At 34.8% G+C, this 15941-nt stretch overlaps 1 protein-coding gene across 1 annotated transcript in view; it reads right to left on the bottom strand.

Annotated features, from left to right (window-relative positions):
• HSD17B4 (hydroxysteroid 17-beta dehydrogenase 4) overlaps positions 1-15941 on the bottom strand; it is an 88898-nt gene that overhangs the window by 35762 nt on the left and 37195 nt on the right. Inside the window, exons 9-14 of the mRNA XM_012448564.3 lie at positions 13792-13883; positions 11402-11426; positions 9729-9857; positions 7053-7156; positions 4398-4634; positions 1598-1649 (exon numbers count right to left, since the gene is read on the bottom strand). Coding sequence (XP_012303987.1) covers positions 1598-1649; positions 4398-4634; positions 7053-7156; positions 9729-9857; positions 11402-11426; positions 13792-13883 — 639 coding nt within the window. The remainder of the gene's footprint in view (positions 1-1597; positions 1650-4397; positions 4635-7052; positions 7157-9728; positions 9858-11401; positions 11427-13791; positions 13884-15941) is intronic.

Here is a 15941-nt window from a genome sequence, read left to right as displayed (position 1 = left end):
CAAATGAGCCATTAAGAGATGCTGATATCAGTCTCCTGATGCTTGATGCCCTGTGTCTTATCAATTGGTGTTTTATAAACAGCAATAGATTATAAACAGTAGTCTTGACCTTGGTATTCTGCAGTTTAAAAGGTTCAAAACCACAGGTATCTTGTATTTTGAACATTCACATTTACTAGACAGTAAATTTTAAAACTACTTAAAGAAAATGCACAGGTTCTACTGAGGAAAAATAATTCATGAGAAATGTAACTTGAGGCTAAGGAGGTAAAAAAAATTTAAGAGTTATTCTCTATACCTCCTTATTCATATCACTGCTCAGTTATTATCATTCTGGAGTATACATCTAATCTCTCTTTTCATATTTTAAAATCCCTAAAGGCAGAAACCTATCTTACACATTTCTACTTCTCTTATAACAATGGTTTCCAAGGGAACCCATCAGGCTGGTTATATATGAAACATGTAAAGAGCTTCCTAGCCACTGTCACCAACACCACTACCCTACCATATACATATATACATACATACATATATGCACACATGCACACACACACACACACACACACACACACACGATTTCCAGGGTTGGCATTCAGAATCTATATTTTACTTAAATTAACAGGTAATATAATGTAATAACTTGGGTGATTTTGATATGCAGCCAGTTTAGAAAATTACCTAATACCTAACAGTGTGCCTTGCAAATACTAGGTATCCAGCAGATATTTGATCAATGCACAATCCCCCAAAGTGTACTGTTTCAGATAAAAAGAGAAAATTTATGCTATAATACTTACACTGTTTTTGAAAACTTATGCTATAATACTTACACTGAAATAAAGCTATTAAGCTTCAAGCAATAAAAATCTCATAAATTTTTTAGAAACATAAAAAGGTTTAAGAAAAATATTCAAGTAGGATTCTAGCTACTTGCTGACCTCTACATTTCATAATGTGAAATGATAAATATTAACAAAACATTCCTTTTTGCATTCTACCATCTTATATGACAGTATATAATTAGACAACATCAAAGGAGAGAAATATATCAAATTATAGTAAAAAAAAGTAAAAAGAGATTTACTAAACAAATAAGATTATTAAGAAAAGTAAAAATGATTATTAAGGCAGACTTCATTTTATTTTCTCCAAAACAAAACAGAAGAAAAAGAATTATAAGAAATTCTATATCTTTTAACTTTAAAAGATATGAATAATTAGTATTATGAAAATCAATATTAAGATAAATACCTGAGAAAAGAATAAAGAACAATAATCATAAGAATCATAACAGATTATACACTGTCAATAAGTTTAGAGCACACACACAAATGTTCCTTTCAGTTGTTAATAACACATACATCAACAAATATATATTATGAAATGAATTTTTAAGACTACTAAAGGACAAAGCTTACGGTGACCAAAACAGGTATTAGTTAACATCAATCTACTCTAATGGTTCACATGCACATAATAATTTGTCATATGTTTTATTAGGTCACTCTACACCAGTTTAACACATTGATGTTGTTTAGAAGGTTAATCAGAAAATGAAAGTATGGTATTATGGAATTAGTATATCAGTAACTACCTGCTCTGGGAAGTGGTTTATATAACTCCAAGTATTGCTCTCCATGAAGAACCTATGTGAGGGTAAACAAAATTTTATTAGCAAACAAACTTTCTTGCTCCATAGGTTCTCCCTGTGGATACACTGTTACTTGCAAGTGACATTCTACTGATCATAGGCTCACATCTCTCCCCAAGTTATCTATCTTTGTTTGGTTTCTTCTTAATCATGTGATTCAAAAGTAATCAATCCCCCAGTCTAAAGACAGTCAGCTCTTCTGGAGCAGAGAAGATATATTTGTGTTCTTTCTTGTCATTCATAAAGTCTTGTTGACTGTTAATCACATGTTATTTACTAAAAGACAATAAACTAGGCTGTATTCCCAAAACTTATAACAGTGCCTGGAACATATTGGACATTCAATAAATATTCACTGAATAAAAATGAACAAATGGGGCAGTGCTAGTAATTTCAGGTCACACACACCAAATACAAGTGACACAACTAAAACACAAATAAAAACCTTACAACGATGTTCAAAATGAAAGCACTGTCAATGTGAATATTCCTTTCTTGTAATACTTTGTAAACTATTTACAGAATAGATACTAAGGACACCGTGTAACTTAATGGCCACTTAACCTCAATGTATCAAAGGAAGAATGCACCAAGGTATGTAGGAAAACAACAGGACAGGAAAACCAAAACCTGAGGCATACACACAAATGATCCCACTTCACTACAGAGGGATGGTTTCCCAGTGTTCCTCAGAAACCCAAAAGGGTAACAAAAAAAGAAGGAGAGGTGGTTGACAGAAAGACAAATGAGGTTGGGCTTACTGTGTCATACAGCCTGAAAAACTCAAGATTAAGAAGACCAGGATTCAAGTTCCAAAATGTATGAACACCATTTAAAATTTCCAATTGTTAGGGGGAATTTTGAAACATGTGTTTTAATTTTTTACACTTACATTGCTAAAGTATTTAGCAACTAACCATGGGAGTGTGAATGAAACAAGAAACTGCCTAGCACATATTTCTTGCCTTCCTCCCAACTTTATGAAACACTCTGATAAAATAAGTGGCCATGAACACACAGCACCAATGGGCTAACTGATCCACCAGTAAATAGGTTCTTTAATCAGTCAAAGTTACAGATATAAGCTCACACAGCCCCATGATTCAAAAATTATTGCCAGGCTCATAACCTGAACCTTACTCCAAGAAATAAAATATACCCTATCTCAAAGAACTTCTCACCATTGTTCATTCCTCCTTCTTGAAACACTTTCTTCATTTGGCTTCCCCAATATCACATTCTCCTGACATTCCTCATACCTCACCAACCATTCCTGCTCAGTCTCTTTTTGCTAGTTCCTCTGCATCTCTTCACCCTCTCAACATTGCAGGGCCTCTAAACGTAGGCCTCTTTTTTTTTTTTTTTTTTTTTTTTTTTGAGACGGAGTTTCGTTCACTCTTGTTACCCAGGCTGGAGAGCAATGGCGCGATCTCGGCTCACCGCAACCTCCTCCTCCTGAGTTCAGGCAATTCTCCTGCCTCAGCCTCCTGAGTAGCTGGGATTACAGGCACGTGCCACCATGCCCAGCTAATTTTTTGTATCTTTAGTAGAGACGGGGTTTCACCATGTTGACCAGGATGGTCTCGATCTCTTGACCTCGTGATCCACCCGCCTCGGCCTCCCAAAGTGCTGGGATTACAGGCGTGAGCCACCGCGCCCGGCCCGCCTCTTCTTTACTTACACTCATATAATAGATGACTTCATCTAATCTCCAGTCTTTAAATATCACCTAAATGCTAAGGACCCAGTTAGACCTCTCCCTGAACTCCAGACTCATATATTCAACTGTCCCTCTTACATCTCCACTTAAATGTAATAGGCATCTCAAACATATCTGAAACCAATTCCTAATCCACCACACCTTAAAATAAATGTGTATCTATAAATTATATATAATGCCATATGTAACTACTATACATATTAAATATACTGTATATAATAATTATACGTTGCATATAGATATGTGTATTGTATAATTATATACAATGTATATATATGCATACATCATGATATCATCCCAGTTATCCAGAACAAACATCTTCATCCCTGACTCCTGTTTTCTAAACTTCACATGCAGCACTTTTACTTGGATTATTATAATAGACTCTTCAGTGGTTTCTCCACTTTGGCTCCCATATAACCTATTCTCCAACAGCGGCAAGCTTGAGCCAGTGAGTGAACATACCTAGATCATGTCACTACTCAGCTCAGATTAACAAATAGCTTCCTATGTTCATCAGAGTATACACTGATAGCTTTACAATTACTCCATGGCCTTCTCCTACCATTGCCCCCCTGACAGCTATGCTGGCCCCCTTACTGTTCCAAAAACAAACCAAGTATGTGCTATTTGCTTTAACTATTCCTCCCTGGCTTGCTTCTTCACCACTGTCATGAGGTAAGGATTATCATATCCATTTTATAGATAAGGAAACTGAAGCCTAGAGATGGTACTTACCCTTGGTCAAGTATCAAGTAAATGGCAGAGAGAAGATAAATAACATCATGCCAGGTTATGGGACTACACATACTTGTTATTTTCTTCTTTTTGCTGGCATTTTAAACTAACTCTCTGCTCTTTTATTCTTAAAAAGATATGTTAAATATTTATTCTTGAACCACTATAAATAATTATATAAATATATAAACATACACTATACACACACATACAAGATATAACATTTATAATTAGTATTTACAAAAATAGAAGAAAAGCAAAATAAAGGTTTCTTATTGGGCATACCTTTGCAAAGTTGATTGAAAGCCCAGGAATTTCTGCTAATCCTCCACCCATTATAGATTTCTGACCTATGATAACTCCGAAGGTGGGCAAACAGGAGAAATCAGAACTTCCTTCATAAATAAATTTCAAATCTTTTGGATCCTTGATTGATGCTCCCACTCCAAGGGCGTACATAATAGCTTCCAGTTCCGTATAAGCAGAAGAAAATGAAGGGAGTTTCTGGCCAACAGCTCCAGCCTACAGGACAGTTGTAAAAAGTAATTTCTTTCATTGATATTTTTGTCAAATCCTTGAAATTTTAAATTTCCAAAACTAATAACTTCTTACATACCTAGTTTTGCTTTTGGATAGGAATAGAATGTCAGTGAATTTGATGGAGCATAATTATTGCAATTATTTTTGAATTTTTTTAATAAAAACTAATTAGATAATGTGTAGAAAAGAACTTCATTTGTAGATAATAACTTTTTTATTGCTTGCTTCTTGCTAACAATATGCCTCATATTCAACTTGCCTGTCTCTAATTCAGCAACTATTAACTACACAAAAATTCAAAAAATAATGAATTTGTTACTAAAGATAGTAAATTGCTCATACAATCTAATGTATAAAATACACTGTAAACAGATGAGCAAAAAACATTGCTTAATGCATGTAAATTTGACTGCCTCATAATGTTTTTAAGTAAAATAGAATTTAACTTGAATTTCCTTCCCAGTATATTCCCAGGAATATCCTTTGTGTAACTGGATGTTGTCTTTTTCTACTTAGTGATAATACACATAGTTAATAAGTACATATTAGGTTATAAAAGAATAATGTCCAATTTTTCAATCCTATTTATTGTAAATTAGAAGTTGGTAAACAAGGACTAAGAGCTAAAATGGTTTATACAGGTTGATTAAAAATAAGAAAAACAGAAAGAATATGTAATAGAAGCACTCTGTGTAGCCCACAGAGCCTAAAATATTTATTACATGGCCCTTCCTTCATCAAAAAGGTTTGCCAACCCTTATTTTAAGCTAAAAGTCACATTTATATATTGACCATATTCTCAGGCTTAAAATCAGAATTTTAATTTTCTTTATTACTATGCCTACCGTAGGTTACAAAACACTAGAATCTAATATGGCAAATGACTTACTTCTTCCTATTTATCCAGTACAGTTTTCTTAAGAAAGGATACAAAGAGAAGACAGTATATGGGCAAATTTCACAGGAGCTATAACCACAATTGTTCTCGAATTTCTGACACAATGGGAAGCATTTTACTTGCAGCCATGTTGAAATAGTTCTAAAATATAATATCGATGCTTCCCTTAAGAGAAATGAACCCAAAGAGCCACTGAAATAGATAGCCTTTTCTAAAAAGTTAGAAAATGTTACTACTTAATGATAACACCCAATAAAGTAGAATTATCGATGGTCAAAAAAAAAATTAACTGTACTGAAAAAGAAAAAGTTTAATATTTGAGCTTATGTTCACTCAAATTCTATTAATAGTATATATTGTATATAAAGTTTTATCATCACTTACTTAGCAATAAATTAATAGCTTAGAAAATAATTTTTGTATGTGAAAAAAGTTTCAAAATTATTTACATTTCAAACAAAATTGCTGATTATAGGCATTTTCAACATAGAGGTAAAAAGCCTTGTGTGTGTTAGGTAAAGGGGTAAAAAAAACACAACGAAGATCAGGGAAGATCAGGGAGCGTATAACCTTCAGAAGTCATGGTGTCATAGTCTACCCTCCCACACACAAATTCCCACACAACTCAAATCTACTTAAAATCAATTCATATCAATCCTTAAAGAGATAAAGAACTATGAACTTAAAATCAATTCATATCTATCCTTAAAGAAATAAAGAACTATGAACTATGGAAGGCAGACAGGCCTGTTATCCAGATATCAGGACTAGATACCAGTTTAGCCTCAAGTCATTTTTATCAACAACAGCTGAGATAATCCCTTTCTTCCTCTTCCATCCAGTACTTCCCTGAGTCAATTTCCAAGCAGCACTGCAGTGGGTAAAAACGAGGTTGGCTAACAACCACACAGGCAGCTAACTTGATTCATTACACTCCCCAAATGGAGCCTACCAAAAGTTATATGCAAGTAAGGAGTATCCCTCTGAAGAGTTCATGATAAGCTTTCAGTGGTTCTGTTTCCAACCAGGGGAAGAAGCTGAGTGGGTTACCTCCCTTCTTCAAGCCCCACTTGGCTACTAGGAAAAACCTTGGAAACTGATACCCAATTGCTCTGATCTCCTTTCCCATTAGGGAAAAGAAATGCATGGCACAGTCCAGAGAAATCTAAGAGATGGAAAACGAGAAATTAAAAAGACAAATAAAGTGCTCTGGACAGTGTTAGAATTCATCTTCAGCCATCTCTTCATGTGGCTCAACTGTCCTGAATTATCTGTATGTTGAAATCAGGCTGTATGTTATAAAGTCAATAGTTCATGATTTCTGAATAAATCCTCTATTTCAAATTATCTCTGCCACGGCTTCTCTCCATTATTAAAAACTGAAAGAAAGTAACCGTAACAAAAAGAAAGAAAGCAGTGGGGGAGGAAGAAAGCAGGGAGGGAGGAAGGGGAAAAAAAAGTCTCCAGAGAAGGCAAAAGCTTTAGGCTTTTTCCCCACTTACAAATCCTGATGTTGCTGTAGATGTTGCATGACTAGTATGATTTGCTGAAATTCCTCCTTCTGAATCTATTTTACTTAGAACTTCAATTATACTGCCAGTTGATTCTAAAATTAAAAATGAAAAACAAAAAAATAAAGCTTTGTTAAAGATGTGACTAAGAAGAGCTACAGTATGCTACATAATTATTCCTGTAACATTCAGCAAACCTGCTACAGAGCCTCCCTTGCCACTCACAGTTCTGAATGTCTGATGTCAGACTATTGCGGGAAAAAACTGTAAAAGACTGAAATAGGCCAAAAATAAATGGACATCCTCAATGAAAAACAAGACATTGTCTAGCATATCCTTCCCCGGTTATCTGATTCTAAGGGGCTCTGAGCTTTCCAATGTCTTTAAGCTTTTTACAACCTGTAAAGAGGGATACTTGTCTATAGACATGCAATTTGTCTGGTAGAGAGATCACTGATTTCTCTTCTCAACTGATTTCCATTCTCCCCAGATGGAAGAATGCCAAGATTACCTCCTCACACCCCCCCCCCCCGCTCTCTGTAATAGCTCTAAAGATAGAACCAAAAATTCTTCCAGAGAAAACTATCAATGACTCCAGACAGGGATCAAAAGCTGCTGTTTTGGGGGTCTAAAAGGTTAATAAAGGAGGCTCATGGGGCATCCACATATCCACAAGATATTCTGAAGGCCCTGGGACCTTTCTAACAAACTTTAGAGATATGAGCTTCCTTCTGAACTCAGACAAAACTATAACCAAGGCCGGGCGCAGTGGCTCACACCTGTAATTCCAACACTTTGGGAAGCCAAGGCGGGCATATCACTTGAGGTCAGGAGTTCAAGACCAGCCTAGCCAACATGATGAAACCCTGTCTCTACTAAAAATACAAAAATTAGCCAGGCGTGGTGGCACATGCCTATAATCCCAGCTGCTTGGAGACTGAGGTGGGAGAATCTACTTGAACCCAAGGGGCAGAGGTTATAGTGAGCTGAGATCATGCCACCGTACTCCAGCCTGGGAACAAGACTCCGTCTGAAAAAAAACATAAACATAAACTATACAGTCTGAGAAGACCAGAAATATCTGCCTGATGACACCAGTAGAGAGGTTTCTTGCCTATTAATCCTCCCCCTACCATCCCATTCATATTCCTACCTAGAGGGAAGGCTACTTAGCTGGAAGGCACCTTAGTACAGGCTAAAAGTACTCCTTTCAGAGATGAACAATCTGAATTACTTGTTGGCTCAAACACTGGCTAGTTTAGTTTTTCTGGGATTTAGTTCCATCACCTGTAAAATGTAAACACTAGAATAGATGCTCTGGAAAGTCAACTCTTACTGAAAAGATCACTTTTTAAAATTGTGCTTCAAATAGAGTTATCTTTTCATTTATATATTAGTTACTTATAATAATTCAATTAGTTTGCTTTTTAATAAATCTAACACTTTTGAGGTAGAAATACTTTTTGAGATAGATATCAGAGGAAAGTTTTTACTGTAATTCTTTTCTTTCACTTGTTTTTACGGATAGGTGACTCATTCATAGAATAAATTTCTCAAATGTCTAAATATAAAATACAAAAATATTACCATTTATGACATAACAATCATGACATCATCTGATTGAGAATAAGCATAATGAAAATTTCACTGAGTATTCCAGTAGGTAAGAAAGTATCATTAAGGAGAAAAAAAAAACCAGAATAGTCATTTTTCAAATATGTTCTATCAAACTTTAAGGAAAAAAATGTTTTTCTATAAAATTACTCTGACTCATCTTTTCAGAAAAGTATTTCAAATTTCATATATTACATGCATATATGAGTAATGCTAGAAAAAAAACCTGACTTTTATTTGGTTATCTATTTCTGTGGCATGTCATAGGAGATTAAACAATTGAAGTTAATAAGCAATTATTAAGTCTCTTCTATGAGTTCAGTACTATGCTAACACCAAATATACACAAGAAGTAAATACGAGATACAGTCTCTGCCTCAAAGGAACTTACCAGGCAATTAAGAAATCACACATTCATGAAACAAAAGAAGTAGAGAGCAATTATAATTAGATGCTCAAGTAGTAGGAGTTCAGCTAACAGAAGGATCAGTGTACCCTAGAATATCCGGGCAGGTTTTGTTGAACACTTGGGGCTTGAGTTTTTCTAAAGAAGCGTTAGGATTAGCAGAGAAGATAAAAGGTAGAAGTATGTTAGAAAAGCAAAGAAACAGCAGCGAAGACGAAGTGCTAAAACAAAGCCACATTTATGCACTAAACAGAAAAGAGCTAAGCCTACATTTTTAAAAAGGCTGAAATAATCTTTTTGAGAAAGAAAGAAAAATATGGTAAGATTGAGAGCATATGGGTAGATAATGGAAGACTTTGAAACCAACCATCAGCAAGGGTGTAAGTGCATTCAGCCCAAATGAGAAAACATGCCATCCATCCCCCAATCACACATAAATCAAAAAAACAGGATAATAACAAAGCTGAAAAACTCACAGTGAGAATAACATAAATATCTTAAATGTGAAAAGTTCTAATAGCTACTAGAGCAGAAAATATGCTATAGATGATTTAAGTGTCTTAGTACTACAGTCAACATAGAAGATAATTCCATAAGAGAAGAAAATGCTTGCTGCCTTTGTCAGGGCTGACAGGGACTCTCTTTACCTTGGATACTCTGAGGCTTGCTGGCATTCTCAAAGTCACAGATCTTCTTCCAGTTAGCCTTCACTGCCTCAGGAGTCATTGGGTGATTCTTTTGTCTTACAGTGGCTCCAAGCGTCCGCTCCCAGCGTACTGGTTATAGAAACAAAACTAACATACTGAGCATATAGTTGAGGGACAAAGTAAGATGCATAAGAACTTTCATTTTTTAACTTTAAGACAAAGGAAGTTCAGAAAAAAAAGAATTCTAACTCCTAAAGAGTTTTACTATAAGCCTTAAAATAAATTTTTCCTAACAAACCCATTAAGATAAGGTCAATTTAATGAAAAATTTGAAACTGAAGGGAAAAATTTCTCTTCTGACTACACTAGACAGTACTAAAGGTAGAATGTTATAATGTATGTGAAAAAGTTTAATTGTATAATAATCACACCAAAAGACTGAATTCATGACCACAGATTCCTCACATAATATACATCATTCCTCTTGTTTATAAAATGAAGATAACAGAATAGAGCTTTGCTGAGTTAGCATACTGAAGTCTAATGGTAATAATAGGTCAAAGACTTCAGTTAACAAAAAATCAGTGTAACAGGTGGCCCCAAATAATTCTCCCTTTCCTTCTCTTTGCTCTACCTCTATTTCCACAAGAAGTCAGTAGAATGCACAGATTCATAAAAACCATTACTGCTGCATAAGGAGGATTTTTAACATTGTTTTCTCTTCAAAAAACCAGAGGTATAAATAACTACTAATTACCATATTTAAACATAATAGTCAAACACTGATGATTGTTCAACTGAAGATTTGTCTTTGGGAATAACAGAAATGCCTGCGTCTATAGCTTTCCTATTAATAAAGTACCAGATATAGCTTTTATTGAAAAACCTTATATTCCTTTTTTAAATGGATATAATAAGACCCTCAAAAATGCCTGAAGAATATAAGCCACTTTAACAATTAAAGAAAATGTCCATTAATGCTAAAAATATTATACTATTAGAGCAATGACCTCCTGAGATAGCAACCTTTTAAATGATTCAGTTAATTGGATTAATTTTAATACCCATAGCCAACAAAATGTAAGTTTAGATACAGGAATTTTCACAACTTTTTGTAATTCCATAAAACAATTCTCAAATTTGGAGTTCACAAGGTTTGAGAGATGAGGTAGGAGAAGGTAGAAACCAAGCAAATTTACTATGGGGCTAAAGCAGAATAATTCCCATAGATCAGCTGCAATTTCTGTCCCAGAAAGTTGTCCAGTGTGATTCCTCACTCCTCTTGATGCCTCATGCTCCACGGAAGAAAATAATTACATGGGAAAATTGGAGAACTTGCCTGTTGCTCTAGAATAGGCTCAACCTGTCTTTTCCAAAACAGCTCTCCCTCCCACTCACTTCTCTGCTGAAACAGCAAGAACAAGCATGTGGGAAGTCAGAGACATGGGAGGATGAATATCAGTATATATTGTCTGAAGGAATAGCCAGTTCTGAATAAGACAGGACAAGTCCTGAATAAGGACTGCCTACAGGAAGAATAGATAGGGTCTTGAAAGGGCCACAGGCCTATAGGATAATCACCATGTTCTAAAATACCTATTTTGCTATAGCAATGTTTTAGGTTTAAAGATATGGAAATAATCTATGCAAATCAAAAACTGAGAGGGACTTACATTTTCCAATCCATCCTGCACCAACCTACCAAAAAGAGGAGGAAAACATTATACCATCTAATGTGAAATCACTAATACAACTTTTTTAATTAAAAAAAGGCAGCATCATTACTAGGAGTATTAAAATTCAACATGACTGTAGATGAAAATAATATAGCTCTATAAAAGTCCACTGGCCCCCATGACTTCGCACTGTTCACATTATCAGAGCACAAACATAAAACAACACAATGAAGTAGAAATGCATGTAACAGAAAAGAATGAATCTGATGTCAGAGACTAAGGCTTGACACAAATTTGTCTACTGACTACCCTGGCCAAATTATGTGACCTGCTTAAATCCAAGTTTCCTCAAATGTAAAATAAAAATGACAGTACATATTTCATGTGGTTACCATGAAGCAAACAATATAAATAGTACACTGTCTTGATATAGTTACACTAGACAAATCAGCAGTGGTTTTGATAAAAGGCAAAATAACTATCACTTTTTTACTGTATTTTGGAAATGAAGTAATAAGCTACAAGCTCCTCTCAGGTGCTAAAAACAACTGCTCCAGGTGAGCCAAAAATATTTCTTTCTGCCACTCTAGATACTGATCAGAACTTCAAAAAGTGGAAATTTACTTTCGAGGTTTAAGTCAGGATTTTATGCACATCTCATAGGATATTTTGCCAATCATGCATGCCAAATGTTCCTCACTAAAAACGTTCACAACATAGTAAAAGAAAACAGCAACATACAAAACTTCATATGCAGCATGATCCTAATTGTCTGTGTGTGTCTGAGTGTATAAAATGCATATCTAGGCCAGGCATGGTAGTTCACGCCTGTAATCCTTGCATTTTGGGAGGCCAAGGCAGGCAGATCATTTGAGGTCAGGAGTTCGAGACCAGTCTGACCAACATGGTGAAACTTCCATCTCTACTAAAAATACAAAAATTAGCCAGGCTTTGTGGTGGGTGCCTGTAATCCCAGTGGAGGCTGAAGCAGAAGAATCACTTGAACCCAGGAGGCAGAGGTTACAATGAACCAAGATCGTGCCACTGCACTTCAGCCTGGGCAACAGAGCGAGACTCCGTCTCAAAAAAAATAATAAAAATAAAATATAAAATGCATATCTAATAAAAGACTGGAAGGAAATACATAAAAATATTAATAGTAGTTCTCTCTCGATAGTGATAATGTAGGCAATTTTTATTTTATTTTTTATATGTTCTTATATATTTGAAATTTTCACAAAAAGCACATATTCTTTTTGTTCACAAACTTAGTAATAAACATAATTGTAAAAGATAAATAGTTTTAAAAAATTCCTTAGTGACGTAAAAGAAGGGCAGGCAAAATTTTGAATTACAGAAGGCTTGATATTATTAAATTTTCCTCTTCTAAGAAACAGAGTTGTTAAGTTCTTTCTACCTCTAATGTGCCACAATTCACATTCAATGGCTGTGATTAGGAAGGTAGAGGTGTGTATCTCTGCCTAGACATATGTAGACTGTTTTTTTTTTCTTACTTTACCCATCAGTTTTTCATTCAAATGAAATAAGCTAATTATCCTTCACTTCAAATTGAGCCAGGTTTACAACAGGTTCTGTATACAACAGGTTAATTATTACCACAGAGAATTTAAAATGGGGCAGGGTCTAATATACAACAGTTTAGGCTGGAAACAAGAGATCACACTCAAATGAGTGACCAAAAAATATATCAACTGGCTTTAAAAGGTCTAAAAGAACTTTCACCAAACAGTAAACAATGGATCTCACTACATGATGGGATTATGTATGGATTATTATTTTTATAATAAACATTTAAAACTTTGCAATAAAAAAACAGAAAGGTTTATTTTTTATGTAAAAATAAATAATGTTATATTTATTGACCCATCACAGAAGATGAAATTCCTGCTATATTGATAATTAAAATTGGCGGGTGAGTGCTATGTATTAGGCCCTATGCCAAGAGTTTAAAATATGACTTGTAGTTGTCACAAGAAACTCCAAGAAAACTAAAGCTCAGGAAGTTGGTCAAAGCAGCAATTCCCAGAATAAGAATTCAAAATCTGGCTTGGTTGACTCTAAACTCCAAGTTTCATCTTTCCACCTTATCATTCATGTTCTTAAATAATGAAACGGCCCACATTTTGACTGAACACATCAAACTAGCCACATTTTCATTTAGTAGGAATATTACAAATGTAGAACGAAGTAAAAAAATAATTTATAAAGTTGCTATTACTTTCCAAAAAAAGGGTATTAGTCAACACCTTTAATTATAACATAGACACAATACTTAAAAATATACAAGTGATGCCCACTGGTGAATATTTTCACAAATGTAAGCAACTGGAGAAAACTAGTAAGAGAAAACAGGAAGGCGCAAATACCTCAAACAAGCCACCATTCTCCTCACAGCTCTCGTGACAAAGCCAAAGGACAAGGGGTGCCACGTACTCTGGCTTCAGGGCTTCCACGAGATCTGAAATAAAGAATATACACATATCTTATCAATCACTTTACTTTCTAAGAATTTCTTGCTTATAAAATTATAGGTAATTCAGAGACCTTTAAAATAAAAACAAACTTAGTATGTACATAACTAGTCTAATATTTAAGGCTTTGGGAAGAACTTTTTTGAATCTTAACTAAGCCATTTCTAAAGGGCTCTTGAGCTTCTAAAATTGTAAGTACGAGACGCACCTTTCCAAGATGAGTAACATATTAATACTGTTCAGTAGAAGAAAAGTTAGAATTGCCCAGACAGGCCGGGCGCGGTGGCTCAAGCCTGTAATCCCAGCACTTTGGGAGGCCGAGGCGGGTGGATCACGAGGTCAAGAGATCGAGACCATCCTGGTCAACATGGTGAAACCCCGTCTCTACTAATACAAAAAATTAGCTGGGCACGGTGGCGCGTGCCTGTAATCCCAGCTACTCAGGAGGCTGAGGCAGGAGAATTGCCTGAACACAGGAGGCGGAGATTGCGGTGAGCCGAGATTGCGCCATTGCGCTCCAGCCTGGGTATCAAGAGCGAAACTCCGTCTCAAAAAAAAAAAAAAAAAAAAAAAAAGAATTGCCCAGACAAACATTGGTGAGCAAAACTGTATTTAACATGAGAATCTTGGGTACCATTCATTCCCAAAACTATTTTATTCTCACAGCTATTAACAAGAATCTAGAAAACCACAAAACAGCCTCAACCATTGTAATGGCAGATAACGATTGACAGTGCTGAATCCTGACCACTAGACCACCGGGGTAGGCAGATAATGATTGAAATGTACCGTGCAAACATCACTGATGAGTACACAAAGTATAAGAACTACTTTCCCATTACATACTTTACTTTTTAAAAATTAATATATAATAGTTATACATATTTTGGGGGTACATGTGATATTCTGATACCTTATACAATGTGTAATGACCAAATCAAGGTAACTGGTATATCCATCAACTCAAACATTTATCTTGTCTTTGTGTTGAGAACACTACAAACCTTCTCGCCTAGCTATTTTGAAATACACAATAAATTATAGTTAACTATAATTTTTCTATTGTACTATCAAATATTAGAATTTATTCCTTCTATCTAACTTCACTTTTGTAGCCCTTAACCAACTTCTCTTTCCCATTGCACCCTTTCTGTGAGTAGGTTGGTGAAGCAGAAAGGTACCACATAAGAAACACAAAGACTTGGATTTTGGTACTGACCCTGCTGTGTAAGCAACTTAGGAACTTCAGCCCATCATTCAGCTTCCCTGGGCCTGTATTTTCATCAGTAAGCTAGTAATTTAAATGCTTCTGCTTCCTATTCCACCAAGTTTTTCCAAGGCACAAATGAGATACAATTTGTATCTTATATATAATACTTTAAATACCATACAATTTTATCTGAAAGATCAAATAAATGCAAAAAGTGTGAAATGACAAAATACAATTTTGTATTAATGTGCTAAAGTAAAAAAGTTGGTATATATAGTCCCTGCAAATTAAAAAGCAGTTCCAAAAACTCTTCACTTTATAGCCTCTAAAAGCTCTCAAGTACATAAGCATTCCAGTGGCACCGTTTTCAAATTTTCATTATATGCATGAGGAAAAAAACAAAGGAAAACTCCAATCATCTCAAATTACACAATAAAACAAATTATTAACTTATATACCCATTCATCTCAATACACAGCATTCCTCTAATTTTCCATATATCCACTGGCAAAACTGAATGTTAAAGGATATTTATGTATAAGGATTCAGATATTTGAGTTGACTAACTTCAAACTGAATGCAAAATAAACACATCTATAAAATGCAACAAAGCATCTATTATGTTAGGTGAGAAAAAAAGAAAAGAACATAAGCCACATAGAAAAAATATGTGTGCCCTACAGTTTATTTTCTATATTATCACTAATAATATAAGCAAATATTCTTGCTTTCCAGTTCATTCTCAAACTCCTAGGTTAGCCAGACAAAGATTCAATAGATATTAACTCAATTTTATAAATGAAAACCAACCTCAAGAGAGTATATAAAAGATCAG

This window comes from Aotus nancymaae, unplaced genomic scaffold, assembly GCF_030222135.1.
Source record: "Aotus nancymaae isolate 86718 unplaced genomic scaffold, 86718_ANA_hifiasm-v0.15.2.pri h1tg000064l_0, whole genome shotgun sequence".
NCBI lineage: Eukaryota > Metazoa > Chordata > Mammalia > Primates > Aotidae > Aotus > Aotus nancymaae.
This window is presented reverse-complemented; position numbering and strand designations above follow the sequence as displayed.